Here is an 18,660-nt window from a genome sequence, read left to right as displayed (position 1 = left end):
ATGGTTTATTTTAATGAACTGGTTACTCCAAAACAACATACATAGAACATGAAAGTAAGGACAAGGTGGAACACTCAGAATTTTTAATCAGCCAGTTTAATTGCTTTAAAAAAAAACATTGAAACTTTGACCCAAATGTTAGTTTTTTTTTCTCTAAAATTAGACATTAGTCTAAACACCCTAACTAATACCCGATAGAGGCACAGTGTTCAGAACAGATTTGAGATGCATCCACTTGCTTGCAGGTCTGAGAGTTTAAAAGCTTCTGTAAACTGTGCCTTTGTCCCCCATCTTAGAGTACCAAAAAATTCTCCAAATATATAAAAATAAAAAAAAAACTCCAATTAGTGGTGAGTTGGTAGATCAAGGTGATTAGATTACACATTACAAACAAAACTACTGATGGCAATCCACTTTCCTCACGCCAAATTCCTAAAATAACTTAAAAAGAATCAACAAGGTCATTAGTAGCTCCCTTGCTTTTGTAATGGTTTTCCAACTTTTTGAAGGATTCCAGTATCTGCTTTTCATTACCCAGGTGTAATAAATAGTATTTATTATTATTATTTTTAAAGTGCAATTCCATCACTTCTTCACAACTATATCTGACAAATACTAAATTTAAACCCTTAAAAAATAAAGTTGACAAAATAGTCCTGTACTGGCTTCCCTGGGTCATCAAATTTCAGTGGGTGTAGATAGCATAGCTGTGCAGTCCGATTCTGGATCAGTCCTTATGGGCAAAGTCTATCTAGACCGCTCTGTACTACACCCTGGGTAATGTATCTGGATAAAATCAAAAACCGTTGACTGATCCTTCCATGCAGAGGCATGACTGGGAGGACAAGGTAGCGGATGCTGGAGCTGCATTGGCGTCTTGGAGGAGGGCAGTGGCTCCCATCGTGCCGCCCTCACAGGGCCATGTTCCACCACTTGTAGCTGAATGGGTCCCGTTGCACATTGGAGCCGCAGTGCACCTCCCCCTCCAGCTTGTGGTAGGAGGCGAAGTCATCGATGAAGAAGAAATTGAGACCCAGGCCTCCTAGCAGGGAGCACACCTCCTTCTCCAGAGCACACACCCCTTCGATCTTTGGTCCGTACGGCTTGGGGATCCCCAGATTCTTCCCCAGCACGATCATGTTCACCTGACCGAGGCAGAGCAGTCAATCATCACAGTTAAGAACTCATCCCACTAGTGCCTGAGTGATGGTTATCTTCATCACCATAACTGCTTGCACGTCTCTAGTTTTGCAATACAGGAGCCAAATCAAGACTAGCTGGTTGATCACTGCAGTGAGGTTCTACCACGCAAGCCAGTGCCTGGGCATGGGCCTTGCGTCTGGCTTTTGCTGCGTTTATCAGGCATGGGTTTGATAAGGATAGGGAAGTCAATGCTATCTAAATAGGCAGGGGCTTTGGGTAATCTGGGGAAAGGGATGCAATAGGCACCCTGCGGTCTGGATCTTACCATGTCAGGGTAGTAGGCGACTGCCCGCTTGTCCGGCCTGAGGCTGAACAGGATGGGGAGGTCGATAATGTCTTCTTCCTCCAGACCCAGCTCTTTCTTTAGGACATCCCGGTTCCAGTCAATGCAGTTCTGGGGAGAGGGGCAAACAGTTATTATCCTCTGCCTCTGTAGGGGGGGTGTACTGAAGGCATGTGTATTGTCCCCAAGTCACAGTTTTGCATGTTACACGAGAACCACTTGTTCCGTTGCTAAGGGCCTTCTTTAGCACAAGTCATAAGAACAGTTTATCTAAATGTGAAGAAACTTGCTAACGTAAGCGTCGTTCAAGCACCTTACTAGGTTTACTAGTAGACAGCATGCACCGTGCTCTTTAACATGGACCCAGCATAGCTCCAGTGTGTGATATAAAAGTAGCGGATACATTTTACGAAAATGTCAGGTTTAGCCCAGCCCTCGACTGCTGCAAGTGCTGCTGGGAGCTCTACATATTGCAGAGAGAATGTGGAGGAGCACCCTCACTGCAATCCTCAACAGGTGCCCGGTCTATTAGAACTATTCTAGGAAAACTGCACAGAAGAGCTTAATGTTAAAGTCAAGTGCCATTGCTAAAACAAAAGACTGCACAGATTAAAGATTCGATCGAGTGCTGGAGACTGAAGAAGCCTGCTAGAATGTAGCTGCTGCGTTCTTGGGGAACCGTATCGTTTCATACCGCTGCTGCCGTTTCACTGGGAACCAAGGATCGCTTTGCTTTCTACCTGAGATTAGAGCCTTGAAAGATATAATAATTCATGTCCAAGCAGTAAGTGCCTTCCTTTCAGTAGCCATGAGCTTATACAAACAACTTGTTATTGTTACTCGGTTAATTAGTCGCCTTTGGCAGTGTTCCACTTAACTACAGACACTTCCTTACACAAGCAGGGTGTAATGGGATGCCCCAACCTAAAACACTTCGAAACAAACTGAAGCTTGTCTTCTACAAACCTCCTATCTTAACTTAACACGTCTAGGAATGTCTGTTGCTATTCCTTACATAAACACTAACTCTTTCTTTGTTCATCTCTAGCCTTACAGCCTTACCACCCCCAGGTTTGTTCGCACCCTCTATATCATCTCAGGATGTTTCTCGTTCTCTTTGTTTTTTCTATACTTTCCAAGTGCTGTACAGTGAAATCTTTTTGGTTTATCAACAAGCTCTTTCAAATCTACTCGCTTCAGTGAATGCTTCCATGTTAAATGTTAACTAGCAGTGCAATGAAACTCGAATGACACAATTTTAGGACGTTTACCATAGCTAATTCAGCTGGTGATAAGAGTAATTTATTTATCAGCCTTAAAGCTGAAGTTTGGAGTAAGGTTTAGTACACTGTGCAGTGATGCCATGAAAAGTGAAAGTGCTGAGTTTTACCAAGTAAAACACATCTTTAATTTGTAAAATACAATCTCAGTAGTTTACTTGCAAATACATTTTGTGTTATTGTGTATATATAATTTATTGATTGCTGGCATTTGTTAAACCGTAGTTGGGGCATTTCACTCGTTCTGTAAGCTTCAGTGGGGATATCAGGTCGCTACCCTGCTTTGCATTACAGTATTATTTATTCAGCATTTTAAATCCTGCCTCTTGTCTTTTGAATAGGGTAATATAAAAGGGACACTCAACAATATCTAAACCTTTTCCTGGCTTAGAAATGGTTAAATGTGAAATGTAGGGAAATATTGACATTAAAACCAAGATCTTGTGCACACTCTAGCCAGTAACGCGATATAGAAACCGGGTTTAAAACAGTTGTACTACATTGTGGCCTGAATTAAAACTTCGATACAGACGTGAACAAAACGTAGTTTTGAATCACATTTGATCACAATTTGGTACATGATCTAAACACCCAGATCTGAAAATGATATGGACCGAATGCTGCAGAACCCTTACATAAATAACTACAAATCACCAGCTCCTCTTGGTTATAAAGAATTCAACATTACAGTGAATTAGGAAGGACTCTGATTGCTTACCTGGACAAAGGCGTTCTCCTGCTGAAACTGTTTGCTTGACAGAATCTGGTCCACTGTAACCTCTTCATCTTTCAACCCTGGTGCAAGGAATAAAAATGATCAGAGAATGTGCCCATCTTAGTATACTGCTCACAATGTTAACATCCCAGCCTGCTAGATGCATTTCAATTGGCTGTTTACAGAACGTACCCTCAAACATTTTAGCTTTGCCATGACCCTTCTTCTGCAGCCCTCGGAAAAACTCCAACCCCGCATCTGGACTGGCCAGGAGCAGCCGGAAACCCTGGACAAGCACAAAGGGTTAATACATCCCATAAGGCACAAACTGGATAGCTTGCAACAGCTAGTCAACTATTTGCCACGTTTTTTTTGTATGGCTCATTTTACATAAAGTCAAGTCCTGTTTTCAAGCTTGGTTTTAATGTCTCTGCCCCCAGCATTAAAGACACATGCATTACCTTTCTGTTAGGTGCAGGAACGAAGGTCATGAACTCGTCCACATGACCAACGGAGAGCCAATCAGAGAAGACTGCAATGGGAGCCTGAACTTTCTGAGCCCAGAGGAAATCCTGCACAACTTTAGTCATATTCCGACCTTTAACCGTGCTGAGAGATAGGGGGAGAGAGGGAGAATCAGGATATTTTACTCCAAAATAATTTGTTTAAACAGTAGCGTGATGCCATACTTACTTCAGGAGACTGGAGATTTATTGAATTACTAAGTACAACCATATGACCAACTAAAAAACGTGAATATGTGATGAAAGCACGGCCTCTATACTCACGTGGGGAAGGCACAGCCGATGATGATCCTGCCCAGCGGGTACTCCTTCCCGTTCACAGTGACTGGGGGACTCACCTCCAGGTTCCCAAAAGAGTCCAGACTGGTCACTTTTTCATTGAGAGCGACTCGAGTCACGTAGCCGAAATCCGGACCCTGCAACACACAAGCAAGTTATGATCAGCAATATAGATCTTGCACATACTTAACACTGACTAAGGCATTTGTCTGCTTGACTTAAGGCTCCTTTTCAAGATTAAAGAAATTGGATCCCGTTGCTTAGATAAAATTTCTTACACCCCTATTCCTCGTGGCTGGGCAATTTCAAAACTTTGTCAAGTCAGATCTTAATAGAAACCCAATGATTCAGCATGAACAACATACCCTGAGTACTCTGTGGAAAGAAGTGGTGTTGCCTACCCTGGTTTGCTGCGCTCAAAGCATTGTCTTGGGTTAACATTGTCAGCTCCTTTTAAGGTTTGAAAGACTTTAAAAAAAATCACATTTCCACGCATGGTTCTTACCAGCAGCTCATTGTAGGGGAAGTCTTTCAGGTCACCATCACGAGGGGAGTCCAACACCACAGGGAAGCACTGGTGAGGAGCTTCAACGTAACCAAACTCCAGCTCATCCTGCAGGAGGGAGGGAGGGAGGGTTACCAGCACAGCCTGTTTGATCAGAGTTTATTACGTAGCACATTGTCTGTTTGTACACTAATGAACGTACTAGCCAAAACCCTTGCCTACTTGACAATAGAAATGCATGCTATTGGAGATTACCTGCATCCAGCGGTCCCCACGATTCATATACTCATGGCAAACCTTCAGCTTGCAGCCACTTTGTTTTACCAGCTCCTTCATGTCCTTCAAGAAGCTGTAGTTATCCGTGGTGCTGCAACACAAAAAAGGCAGTTTGTAGGATTTTTGATTGGTTAATCTGGGATTCCTGTAAAAAAAAAAATAAACTGATCTAAACTGGTCACTGTGAACATGCTAGCTGGTAGCCAATCACTTTTCTTGATGCAATGCAAAGCACAGTAAAAACCTGGAAACATGACGTGACAATCAATACTAATAGCTAAGAATCCAAGTACACGGTATTGATGACTTTCTCACCTGCACACAAACACCTGCAATGGTCTCAAGGTGTTGGGAGTCATAATCCAGGGGGCCATGTGGAAAACCACCTTATCCGTAAAGATGGGCGTCTCAGGGAACCCCTACGGAGACAAGTTGGTTTTGTTTGCTTTCTGAAGGGCAGAATGTATTGGGTTCCCTTTGTGTGTCCTGTATATGCAATCATAATGTGCCATGTTATATGACTGAAAAGGAATCTTAAGGAATCCAGGCGTTGTTCATTATGGTATTTACAAGCACACATCCCAGACCCTTGAGCTCCTCCCCCAAACTGCTCTTGTAATAAACTAGATGCTGACCTTGGTTGAAGGCTCCAGCAGGCTGAGATAGATGGTCACCAGCCCCTCAAAGTTCTCATCCAGAAACTTGCGCCCCTCCACAAAGAACTCTGTCTCTGCTGTGCCCCCCTCGTACTTCACCACATAAGACAGGGTCTTGCGGCCCAACACCACTGGGTAGCTTTTGTTAAGCACACTTTCTGTGAAGAAAAGTGCGTATAACAGTGAGTAAGGACTGTGCAAGAAAGAAAGATCTGTTAATAGCAGTTGGCTGCTTGGGGGCACCATGTGCCAATTTAAAATATAAATCAATGAACCACAAAACCCCTGTGCTCATAGCTTCCCCTGTCACTGTGCATAAATCTACCCCTCAAAAATGCAGACCCCAGCAAATACACCACATTGGGTATTCCCTGGCTCTTACCCAGTACCTGTATGTTTAATAAATTATCATAATAGGTGACAAATGCCTAAATACTGTACCCACAACAAACCAATCCTGTATGAAATTCCAGCCTCCTCTCAGAAAGGTGATGACTTACTGACTCTCTGAAAAACCCCAATCTTGTCTGCATCGCTCAAGGAGATGTGCAGCACCAGTTTATACCCTGGGGGCAGTTGGCCTGGGCCGTTAGTCCGCAGCACCATGCGGGACATGTCCTTCAGATCTGTCCCAAAACAGAGAGAGAAACACAGAGTGAAACAATGTGCTCCAGACCAAGGCTGGAACTAAAAGCAAACTTGGCAGCTCCAGCTCTAGACCCATTCATAATTCAAAGCATAAGAAGTACTTCTGGAACGGATGCTTTATTGATTTACCAAGTGCTGAGGCAGGCATAGAAAAGCAGAGAGCAAGAATATGGCATCATATGGAATATATGCAGTGCCTAATATCATTAACAAAAACTTCTATCTCAGCACATAATGCCAGTCCTGTATAAATTGCAATGGTTCCCTGTGAAATACAGAGTTGATTTTAAGGTACTGCTACTGACCTATAAGGCATCAAATGAGCTAGCTCCAGGTTACCTTAAGGACTTACTGCGGGAGTATACTCTGACATGCAATTTAAGATCTACTGATGCAGGACTAATCTTACCTAAAACCAGGCTACGCACTAAAGGTGATAGAGACTCTGACTGTGGATATTTTTTTGAGATTCTTTTAAAGAGCTTACAAATAAAATGTATTATTATTATTATTATTATTATTATTATTATTATTATTCACTAGAGGGAGACTGATAGAGAGTTGTTGGTGCTGTGTATGCAAACTGATTCAGAGAGACCCTGGAATGAATGAAGAACACATTCTGTAATATCTAGACTTTGCAACTCTTTCAGTCACCGTGGTACCATACCTGACAGCCTGCTGAGCGAGTCATCGTCACAGTCTCGCTTAGTGCCCACCAGTGACTCCATGTCACAGTTGACGAGAACGATAGCCCCATGCCCACTGGGACCCCACTTCCACGACCCCTGAAAACAAACAGACACACCACACCCTGTCTGCTATAAGAATACAACACAACAGTCAATCCTGCTTAATAAAAGTGTGAAGCGCCCATATAAAAGTGTTCTGTGCTGACAGGTGGCCTTACACAATGAATCATTACCACTCCAACAACTACATTTCTAAAAGGACAGTTCTGCAATGGGTTTAATATGAAGAATTAGAAACAGTTCTGGTACTATTTTCTACACCACTGCTGCCCATAGTCGAGCTGGAACGTGTGCAATAGACAAGCTAGGTCACATGACTCACATCTCCCACACAACTGTCTGATTCAGTCAGTAGGAAAAGAGCATAGAGCAAACTACTTGTTTAAGAAGGCCAAAAATGCTGACGAAGATGACAGCGACAGCGACAGCACAGCGACTACCACTGTAGACATAAACACAAACGAAGCTGGAAAAAGAAACCTTGTGGAAACTTGTAGAAATTAGACAAATGCATTACCTATTACTGTATATGTGTTACTAGAACTTCAGTATACAAATAAAATGAGAATCGTATAATAATTCATGTTTAAGAAAATCTCTATTTTAATGGTGTTCCGGTAGCTTCTGATTTCGGACACCACTGATTAAGTGATTAGAAGGCGGTCTAATTGGTGCATTCTGCGACTGGTGATATGTTCAGGGTACTGATCATAATCTGTACCATAGCAAAAATGACTGTTTCTAACAATAACCCGTAAACAACTACCACTGTAAATGTTTTACACACTTAAAATCAAGAAATGTTGAATGGTTTGCAATACGTGGTTCTAACAAAAAATGACCCAAACGCACACATCAGAGATGTATTTTGCTGCCGGGTTTATCATCCTCCTGATTCATTTTATTAGAGACCCCTGTTGTCAAAAAAGGAAGAAACGTGTACCTTGTGTGGGTTGTTCTTTTCAACCACACCATCACGGTCTGCATCAACATCCAGGGAGAGTTCTGTGCAAGGAAAAAAAAAGCCACTTATTACTGATTTACATACATATTAAAATTGGCACAGGCTTGGGACTGAAAATGCCAAGCCTGTATATGAAAGCCAATGCAGTGCCTCTCTTTCAAATTAGTGTGTTGGGTTAAAAAAATCCATCTGATTACAGCCACTCCAATGCTCCCCTGCTTCTGTTTTTTTATCACATCCTAACAGGGTATGTACAGTATTGAATCTCAACGCTCTTGAAAAGCAGTTTGTTCATCTTACCTGGTTAAGTATTTCAATAAAAGATCATGTTCTGCATGTATGCACTATACTGCATTTCCTACTCTTAGGGGACAATACTTTGCCTCTCTCACCTTGTTTAAAGCATATTGTAGTACCTTCTCAAAACCGAAAAATTAGTTGGTACAAGCTTACAAAAAGCAGAAGGAATCTGGGCTAATTAACTATGCAGTAGTAAGCTTCTTTTGCTTCTTACATTTGCCAGAAGGCAAATTATTTGGTTTGTTCATACCTGTTCTTTGAGCGTAGTGTCGTTTTTAAAGAGACAGGGTGTTAAATAAGGCTAGAATGTACTGTTGTGTGATTCCTCTCTTGCCTGCTTACCGTTCTGGTTATCACTATTACATACTGAATCCAAACAGGCACAATATATGTGGTGTGAGGTGAACTACTTTGCAAACTGACGACCCCTCTGATCACCAAGTTAGTGACTTTTCTGTAAAGCATTTTGGACAGGGAGGAAGCTGGCTTCCACTGAACAGCAAAGCCTGATCCGTACTAACCAGTAGGCTTTCAAACTACTCCCTATCACTCCTGCGTCCCAACTTACCCACTGAAGAGAGATGAAGGATGGCTTTCCCTAGCTCTTCCAGGTTGTCTCCAAAATACGAAACCGCAACCTGCAAGAGAAGAACAAACGTTTGGACATGCTCTGCAGACACAATTGCATTATGTCTCAGTAGCCTGTTCAACAGTTTACAGAATTGAAAAAGGCATTATTATTATTATTATTATTATTATTATTATTTCTTAGCAGACGCGCTTATCCAGGGCGACTTACAATTGTTACAAGATATCACATTTTTACATACAATTACATTATTTTTACACATTATTTTATTTTTACATACAGTTACCCATTTATACAGTTGGGTTTTTACTGGAGCAATCTAGGTAAAGTACCTTGCTCAAGGGTACAGCAGCAGTGTCCCCAACCTGGGACTGAACCAACAACCCTCTTGTCAAGAGTCCAGAGCCCTAACCACTACTCCACACTGCCGCCTATTAATGCAAAATCACGATGACAGTCTGTGAATTCTTGCATCATATACTTTTGCTAATGAAAGTACGAACAACAAGCTAAAACAGGTTCATAGGCTAAACTGTCATTTTATTTATAAAACAAGATAAGCAGTTTTTTTTATTTTTTTAATCCAGCGTTTTCAGCAGCGTAATTAAATGTCACATTTAGATGTAAAATCTTACTCTGACACAGTCTAACTTGTGTCATTGTGAGCACAGAGGGAGTTAGCTGCTTGTGTGTTTGTATGGCGTTTGCAGACAGCCCTAGCCTAGACAGCTTGGTAGCCATGCTGCTTTACCAGTCAAGTTTACAATGGGTGCCAAGAATACAAATCTAATTACACATGGGCATTTAAAAAATAATTCTAAAATGTACCATCCTCAGGGCATATTGAAAGGTAAATAGCATCTCTGGCAGAAAGTTTTTGTTTTATAATAGCTATGGGAAAAAAAAACAGATCCATGCTTTTAAAGTGACACATACTATGTGTCATTAACAGTTAAAATGTGGGCATAAAACTTGGATGATACTAATAATAAACAGATCACTAGGGTTTGCTGACCAGCCTGGCTAATCTTTACCTTGTTGTCACTGGCCTCCTTACTAGGAGCCATCATTGTAATGGATAGAGACAATGACTTCTCCAATGGCAGCATGTTATTGGATGTGCTGGAGACCTTGGGTGAAATCTGGTACTGTACAGCATTGGTGCACTTGACTTGGAAGAACTGGCTACCAGGTGGGGCGCATCTGAAAAAGAAAAAAGAATGGAAAAATAATTAGCGTTGCTTTGTAGGAACTAATAACCGTTCCCCTGACAATGTAATTAACCCTGAGGTCTGTACTGAAGCTGGGGATCAGCTGATCCCAGTCTTTGTTCCCTGTATTTTTCCATTGCAGTTGATACTAAGATAGTATACAGCTGGGGATGATAGTATCGTACTAATGATTTTAAAGATATGACTAAAGTTTTTGTTCTGTAACAAATCTCTTTATGTTATAATATTATGAGCTCTGACTTGTTATTGCATTTTATTAGAAAATACAAATTATTGATTAAAACCTTAATACAGAGCTAAGGACTAAATTCTCAAGTTCACTGGAATTGACCACTCTAGTGGTCTAGTTTTAAAACAGCACAATGCACAAAAATAGAAGACTACAGAAAACAGACACCTATCTATTGTATTGCTTGGGATTGTGGAGCACTGCAAGTGAAAGCCCAGAGGTATAATCAAGTAGTTAAATGCTGTTGGACCGGGAATGGTTCTATTTAACAAAGAAGAACATATTCGGCATAAAGACAGAGTTGCCCATCCCTATAAAGTAATACAGCAAATTCAGCACTACTGAGTTATGGTTATGGATGGAAAACAATAAAATGTCGTTGGTGTCGCAGTGTAGATTTTTTGTTTCAATCCTTTGTTCTGTTTTTGCCTCAGTGTCTATTGTGTTGAGAGCCTGTGGGTAGGAAAGCATGGTCTTGGCTCCAACAGTACATGTTTATCCGGTTTAGTCTCGGAGCGCTGCATTTGTCCTTCTATCCTCCTATTCAAGCTCTCATTCTTCTGAAAGGAAAACCCTTTCCCTGCCTCTTCCCATCAGCCTTGCTTTATTTATTTAGCTCTTTTTATACCAAAAGTATCGCAAAGCATTGTACAGTACATAGCAGAAAAAAAGCAATATATTTGTATAGCTATGTCACACATACAACTGCCACAGTCAGACCATTTAAATAACATTACACACATAATAATACAAAAGCAGCAAATTTAAAGTTACAATAAAACCCACTAAGATAAGAACGCCATTTTATAAAAGTGTGTTTTTAGTCTTGACTTGAAAACTGTAACAATCCCAGCTTCCCTGACAAATAAAGGCAGAACATTCCATAATTGAAGGGCCCTCTTGTGTTGCTTTTGTTGACCCTAGGAATAACCAGCAGCCCCGCTTCCTGTGATCTCAGAGTGCGGTTTGGAAGATACAGGGTCAGTAACTCCTGCAAATAAACTAGTTGCTAATCCATTCAGGGCCTTGTAAGTTAACAGCAAAATCAATTCTATACTGCACAGTGAGCCAGTGTAATGAGGCCAAAACAGGGGTAATATATTCACTTTTCCTGGTTTTAGGTCAGAATTCTAGCTGAGGTATTCTGAACAAGATACCACACGTTTTGGGACACCGGAAAAAAAGTGCATTACAATAATCAATTCAAGATGAAACAAAGGCACGCATAGTCTCTCAGCATCAGATACAAAAGTACATCGGTCTAAGTTTGGATATATTTCTCAAATGGTAAAAAGATACTTCAGTATCTCAAATGAGAGATCAGGATCAAAGATGACCCCCAAACTCTTAATTACTTAGTTTAAGTTTTGATGAGAGACTGCAAGGGTTGAGCTCATGTAATCCCACATTTCCTTTTAGTTGGTTCTGCGAGCCAACTAGCATAACCTCTGTTTTATCTGAATTCAACATTAGAAAATTCTTTAAGAAGATGACATGTACACTCCGCTCACATAGACTCAAGATTGCAAGACAGCCAACCACCACACAACCCCCAGCCTAATAATAGCTTCCTCAAGATAACATTTTGCAAAGTTAGCATCAGTCACTATGATGACAAGAAGGTCTGTGGGTAAGAAAGATCACAGTATGATTTCTAGTGCTGGTACTGTTTAATTCAGCCTACAGGATGCATTAGATCATTTTACACTCTATAATATACAATACTCCTGATATTTACATGATGCAGTCAGCTGGTAATTCTTTGTATCAGATTACAATGAAGTCACATTAAGATTTGCCATACTGTTTAATCATTTTTACACATCAGTCTAGTACTTGCAACTTTTAATACAGAAGACTACATTATAAAATGAATTCGGGGGCTCTTACATACAATATGGTATGTTTCCTTATAATAGAGCTCTTCTGCTTTGTTATGTTTTCTTATAATGAAACACTAAGGATTTGTTGTGCGATCAGCAACTCAATTCCAAATCCAACAAAACTGAACTGTTAAGAAGTTACAGGACAGTAATTGATTCACGTTGCATGACTGGTGTGTGGACAATGGAGAACAATAAGGCACTCTGTGCCAGGCAGTGATCAGAGACAAGCCAGGGAGACAAGGAGGGAAGACCCATGTGACACACAAACACAGTTCCATTTAAATCTATTTAAAAAGTAGTACATATTTTGATACAGTTTAATGCACCATATGGCTGGTATGCATACGGCAAAGTGCAACTATATGGATGGGGAGCTCATATAAAACTCTCTTATAGTCTTTATATGGGGACATATAGAAGAAGCAAAAGGCATGATGGCCTCATATGAGGATGCCGTTTTCCCCACATAAAGCATTAAAGGGTTTTAAAAAGACTCCAGAAAATTGCTTAAATATAAGACAGAACAAGAGAATGAAAAGCTGTTAGTTTTGCAATACTGGGGTCAGACAAAAGGGGAAAATGAAGCACAAATCACAAAACGTTTTTGTTTGTATTACAAGATAACCCTGTTGTAATATTACACCATCTGTGATATTATCTGTGATATCAGTGATGCTTCTATCAGGAGCCGCCTGTACTGTCAGTTCTCTCACTGTATTACTGTAATGTACCACAGTAAATAGCAAATGCCTTCTATACTGCATCAAGATAATCATTTATCTTTTTGCAAATGGAAACTAGATAGTAATGTAAAGCTAAGATTTGAACTGTTTTGTAGTGTACTGACTTCTTTCAACAGATTTTCTACTTGTGTTCTGTACACACACAGCAAGATGAAACCTCCTTATTTAACTAGCAGGTACAACAGCACGTTTCTTTGTTTAGTACATACTGAATGCTGAACATGTTGAGTCTGTTCCTCAATCGTTTGGATCAGATCATTGTGTAAATTATTTGCATTATTTTATACTGTATAAATGAGCTTGTATGAGATGTGTACAAGGACAGCAAACCCAAGTCACTTCAAAGCGGATTCAGCTACAATAAGTTTGAGAACAGCTGCTGTAAAGTATTGAAAGAGATTCAAGGTGGAACATGCCCAGACAGCCTCTATGCATATGTGCCCCATGGGGTAACCTTTTGCGTGCAACTCAATATGTATATAAAGACTGTTCTTAAACAAGAAGTTCTTAAGCTGTGTAAATAACATATCTGTCATTTCTTTTCATTGTTAACATCCTGACAACTTTTTACACTTATAACTCTAAAGTCTGTTTCAAAGCTCATTTCAAAATGTCTGCTCTAGTGTAAGGATTATTGCCTATATTGTCAAAGAGGTAACACAGCAATAATGATCCATGATGTGGTACAGAACAGAAAAGCCAGAGCACGTTTTTAGATTATTTTTTACTTACTCTTTAACAATGTTCATTTTCTGCTCAATGAAAATGAAAAATTACACCAAGCCAGACAGCTGACCCAATACTTTTTTGAGTAATTGAAAGCCGTGCAAACTTGGATTTGTCTCCAGTCATCTGCAGTGGTGAGTGCCATATTGATCGAGAGTGCCTTCTGAATTTGTTTCTTGAAACTAAAAAAAACTACACAGCCAAGTGTTATGTATAGACAAAGATAGAGCCTGAATAATATTGACAATGTAAACGATGCCTATGGAGGAATTTCGCAATAGAAAGAGGTGGCAGGTGTATTCTGTTACCTGATGAATGCAGTGCTGTTTAGTGGTCATTTTGTTCTCACGAACAGTGGTAGGAAGAGACAGGCTTTAATTAGTAGCTATTGTGTGGCTCAGCAAAGCCCTCTCCTTTGTCGCCAGCCTTAATTGCAGAGTACAGTAGGGGACTACCACATCAAAAGACTAGGGTTCACTTTAAAATGTTTAGAGACAGGCTGGGGATATATTTAAAGAAACCAAGGCCAACTAACAAAGCAACAAAAGCCCTTCAGGAACTGAAATAGAACCATGGAGGCATATGCTAACATGGTTTACAGTTCATGGGGCTTATTTACATTCTGAAAGTCCACAGTAAAAGTACTGCAATTTTATTATACAGATCCAGGGTTAGATAGAATTAAACCTCTCGCACAGGCATCCCATGGATTGTAATGAGAGTGTTAGTTCAGCTTAAGGAGCCAATTAGATTGGTGCTTGTCACTGTAAACAACACACAGACACAAAGATGGCAGCGATGGCCTTGGAAATGCTTTTTGATAAAGCGGACTGCTCAGAGGCTACACTATGCATGTAGTTAACACAGGCACCAAGGAATTACATTGCAGTGTAATAGGGAACATGATTGTCGAATACAAATGAGTGGTCTACCTTTCATCTTGCCACCTCATTATTAATTGATTTATATTAAACACAATACATCACGGGCAGCATAAGGGCAGGAGTGCAAGCGAGATCCTGCATCTCATTCGTGTTTGAAGTTCAAGCAGAAACAAAGGTAATTTCACGGGTATTGCAAACACAGTAAACCAGGCTAAACTAGAATTTCAACTTCAGATGTCCTTGCTCAAGCCCTTAGCTTAGCTCCAACTGCTGGACTTGGCAGACGGTATATTTTTCCTCACTTTTGTTCCTGTTTCATATTTGAAGATGCGTTTTTACACCCAGTGGGCACATTCATTCTAAGTCTCGCCACAATAAAACAGCGAGCAAAAAAACGCTCTTTTTTCTATGGCTACCAGTTAAAAAGTCGATTTTTTTTTTTTGTATAATCTTCTCAGGCATTAATTTAACACCACCATGTATGTTTTGTAAATTCTTTCGGGAATTGTGTCATGTGATATGAAGCGCCCAACCACCATGGTTTTAACGTCGTGTTATGCCTCAATAGATGCGGCAGCTGACGACACTCAGCGAGAGGACCGCAATTAGCAACCATAAACGTCTTATAGCCATCAAAGAGAAGCTAGACACATGACACAATATTTAGCTGCAGGGTATTTGAAATGTTGGGATTTGTTTTGGTTTTTTTTACAATCAAATCATTCTTTACCTAAGGAGTGTTCTGTCATGTCATTTACTGAAATTACAATAAACGGGTTCTTATACGCTTCGTCTTAACCACCCACATATCTCAAAACTGATGCACCGAATGCGTATGTGTTTTCTATGTGTCACATTTGTTTTCCATTAAACAAGAACAACAACTATTGATTGCATTGTGTTGTACTGTGAACTATATGGGTGGAAATTAGACTCCCGTTGCATGGCAGGAATGGCTCATACAGTCCCTGAACCATCTACTAGCAGTACATAAGGCTTCCTATGCATGCAAGTTATTAGAGTCACTCAGAACATAAGTTTAGCAATCAGACACGAAACCCTTATAAGCCATGTTATGCATTATACAAATACCGAAACTACATTAAAATGCTACGCTATACTGTTAAATAATAAAAAAAAATGTTATGGCTACTGTAATATCATGCATCGACTATACCTGTACAACTTCACGTTCAGCTGCGTCCCCAAAACATGCAAGACATGAGTCGCCTTTCCACATTCCAAACGCACCGTCCGTTGCTGGAACATGTTGCAAGTTATTTTGTATTGATATAACAATTTACTTTCACACAGCGGTTTTGTATATAAACTCTAACGCTTCGCTTTCTTCCTTCCTTCCTTGTCTCACCAAGCGAATGCTTCTATCTCAAGCAACTCAGGTAATATAAGCCCAGAAAAACACTACTACCCTTCCCGCTGATTGGGCAGCAACGACAACTAATTTACATCTGCGTCCGTCACTCAGGGTGGGCTCACGTCATTACAGCTGCTCTAAAGTCATAAGTAAACAAGTAGTAATGTAACGCAGTTGTACTTTGTAAATTATTCAGTAAACATAACACATACAACTGTACCTCCTTTGTTGTTCAATGTATAAAGGCATTCAGCAAAAATGTATTACGCATATTATACTGCTGAATATAACCGCTTAAAAACGGGTAACAATGTAAGATATGCTGAATTGCAGAGGAGAGACTACCTCTAAGTTGACGGTTTACGGGTATTGCAAACACATTAAACCAGCGCTAAACTAGAATTTCAACTACAGATGTCCTTGCTCAAGCCCCTTAGCTTAGCTCTAACTGCTGGACTTGGCAGACGGTATATATTTCCTCTCTTGTGTTCCTGTTTGATAGAAGATGCTTTTTCACTCTGGTTGCACCCAGTGGGCACATTCATTCTACTGCGCCGTTCTACACAAAATTGGAAAACTTCTAGCAAAAGTGCGGAAATAGAATAAGCAACCTTTAAACTAGTGGGAAAATATGTGAAAACAATGCTGTTATATAAAGTAAAGCTATATTGTAAATTCACATTGGTTTTGCGTAAACACTCTTTGACAATAACGTTTTGTTTAAATTTAAGAATTGATCTTATTTACAAAAATGTTATGAATTATTTAACTACTGAACTTTATGAACAAAAAATTAAAATGACCGAAAGCAGAACAAAAATATCAATTAACTATTTACATATAAGGCAGCAGTCTCACCGACAGTATTGTGTGATAGCAAACTTTTCTGCTATTCTTAAAACAAATCTACAAATAATCGCTGGTTTTCATGTAACGTTCCCTCTGTCTTCCATTTCAACATAAGCCTTGTGAATGGCCAAAATGCTTTTATTTTATCTTCTTCACAGCACCGGGAAACATTTTTTTCTATTCCGGCAGGGTAGTATGATAAAGTGACACTTTTATGTTGCTAACGGCAGTATTCAGTTGCTTTTTGGGTGTTATATTCTCAACATGTTTGTATCAACATTTTAATTTAAAAATCGTTGCACGTAGTTCTTTGTTTGTTTACCGACATTTTTTCCGTTTCGTTACACCCCACTGGCTCTGAGCAGCTACCATGCCGTGCCAGTATCAGGTATGAAAAGATCCTGGCACGGCATGGTGCTGACACGCCAGGGCACGGTATGGGTTTTTACAACAATCATGGAAACAATGTGACACGCTTTCATAACAGTGACAGAACAATGCCAGCACGGTGCTGCCGGTTCGTGGAAACGAGGTATAACTAAAAACAGCGAGTAGAAAACGCGCTTTCTTTCTATGACTATCAGTTTAAAAATATATTTCTAGTTTGACTTTTGTATAATCTTCTCAGACTGTAACACTACCAAGTATGTTTTCTAGGTGATATTAAAAACCCTACCTTGGTTCTTAAGAGCTAAACAAAGCCATTTAAATGCAATACACAGGAAAACAGGTGCACCGAATACGTAAGTTTAAACTAATAAAAAACCAAACAATTTACCTTCCCTCCCCAATCAACTGCATCCCTGGGTGTACTTAATTACTGACCATTCAAGCAGGTGTGCATCATCATCATACGAGTTAGAGACAATGTCATTGACGTCAGATTCTGAAAGGATGGCAACACCCTTCTAAATGAACATACACCTGTTGATCTAAGAACAGGGATGATGTTATTTTCATATTTATCAAAATCTGCCTTTACCTGGCTTTGAAATGCTTTCAGTCTAATCATGTGAGACTGTGACCCTAAAACAGTACCCCCAACTCTACATTGATAAAGACAGAGCCTAGTTTGGGCTAAATCTGTCCCTGCCAGCAATCACAGGTGTGGCCATTACCCAATTAGGTAACTGATGCTAATTAGTGAGTGGCCGCATGTATAAAAAAGGAAGCAAAAGCCTTTATTTGGGGGTGGGTTTGAGTTATGCCTACGGCCTACGGCCGATTTATTTGAACATTTTATTTTGGCACTCATGCCAAGTTTATTTTGTTCCTGTTTTTGATTTATCCTGGTGAAGTAAATATTTGTGAATGAGTTATAATGTGTACAATAACAGGTTTGAATAAATTTCAGTAATACACTGTCAGTAAATTACACTGTGGTATGTGTACTATGCACTGTATGTGGAATGTCTTTCTCAGAGGCTAGCCTGGAGTGAGCCAGGACTGTGATCAAGTCTCAGCCAGTGATTAGAAAAAGAGGGGTTTGTTTGTTTTACAAACGTTTATTGTGAAGTCTTTGTAAATTTAGTTTTTTTCACTAGAATGTTTCTCTAATTACATGACTAAGTGGTTGTTTTTGTTTAATACTAATAACTTGGCATCTGATCCTAGAGAGCCAGTCAATACAAGTTTCAATAGGGTTGCCTAAATCATTACAATGACTCCCAAAAAAGAATTGATCTCAATTAAATATTCTTTAGATCCTTTTGAAAATACTTTTTTTCTTGTGTTGGAATTAACAAAAAAATAAAAACTTGAT

At 39.9% G+C, this 18,660-nt stretch overlaps 1 protein-coding gene across 3 annotated transcripts; it reads right to left on the bottom strand.

Annotated features, from left to right (window-relative positions):
- Positions 1-77: 77 nt before the first annotated feature.
- LOC117425136 (protein-arginine deiminase type-2-like) lies at positions 78-17,921 on the bottom strand. 3 transcript variants are annotated; one of them, XM_058993304.1, is made up of 16 exons: positions 17,881-17,921; positions 10,009-10,177; positions 8,954-9,023; positions 8,065-8,126; positions 7,040-7,157; positions 6,222-6,347; positions 5,701-5,879; positions 5,381-5,484; positions 5,045-5,156; positions 4,790-4,897; positions 4,270-4,421; positions 3,943-4,090; positions 3,674-3,767; positions 3,485-3,561; positions 1,469-1,597; positions 78-1,145 (listed from the first exon to the last, which is right to left on the bottom strand). In XM_058993304.1, the coding sequence occupies exons 2-16, from the start codon at positions 10,081-10,083 to the stop codon at positions 912-914; spliced, it is 1,788 nt and encodes a 595-aa protein (XP_058849287.1). In that variant the 5' UTR covers positions 10,084-10,177; positions 17,881-17,921; the 3' UTR covers positions 78-911. The 3 variants fall into 3 exon arrangements, with proteins under 3 accessions (XP_058849287.1, XP_058849288.1, XP_033897726.3); XM_058993305.1 differs by lacking the exon at positions 17,881-17,921 and adding an exon at positions 17,575-17,593; XM_034041835.3 differs by lacking the exon at positions 17,881-17,921 and adding an exon at positions 15,852-16,111.
- Positions 17,922-18,660: the final 739 nt, after the last annotated feature.

This window comes from Acipenser ruthenus, chromosome 20, assembly GCF_902713425.1.
Source record: "Acipenser ruthenus chromosome 20, fAciRut3.2 maternal haplotype, whole genome shotgun sequence".
Lineage (NCBI taxonomy): Eukaryota > Metazoa > Chordata > Actinopteri > Acipenseriformes > Acipenseridae > Acipenser > Acipenser ruthenus.
This window is presented reverse-complemented; position numbering and strand designations above follow the sequence as displayed.

What these genes read in the sequence shown, in the direction of transcription:
- LOC117425136 (XM_034041835.3), bottom strand. Translation starts at nt 15,943, where the DNA reads ATGTTCCAGCAACGGACGGTGCGTTTGGAATGTGGAAAGGCGACTCAT. An exon ending in GTGGGGACCGCTGGATGCAG is followed by an intron (nt 4,898 to 5,044) that starts GTAATCTCCAAT and finishes TCCCTCCTGCAG; the next exon opens with GATGAGCTGGAGTTTGGTTA. An exon ending in ATCGGCTGTGCCTTCCCCAC is followed by an intron (nt 4,091 to 4,269) that starts GTGAGTATAGAG and finishes CCTATCTCTCAG; the next exon opens with CACGGTTAAAGGTCGGAATA.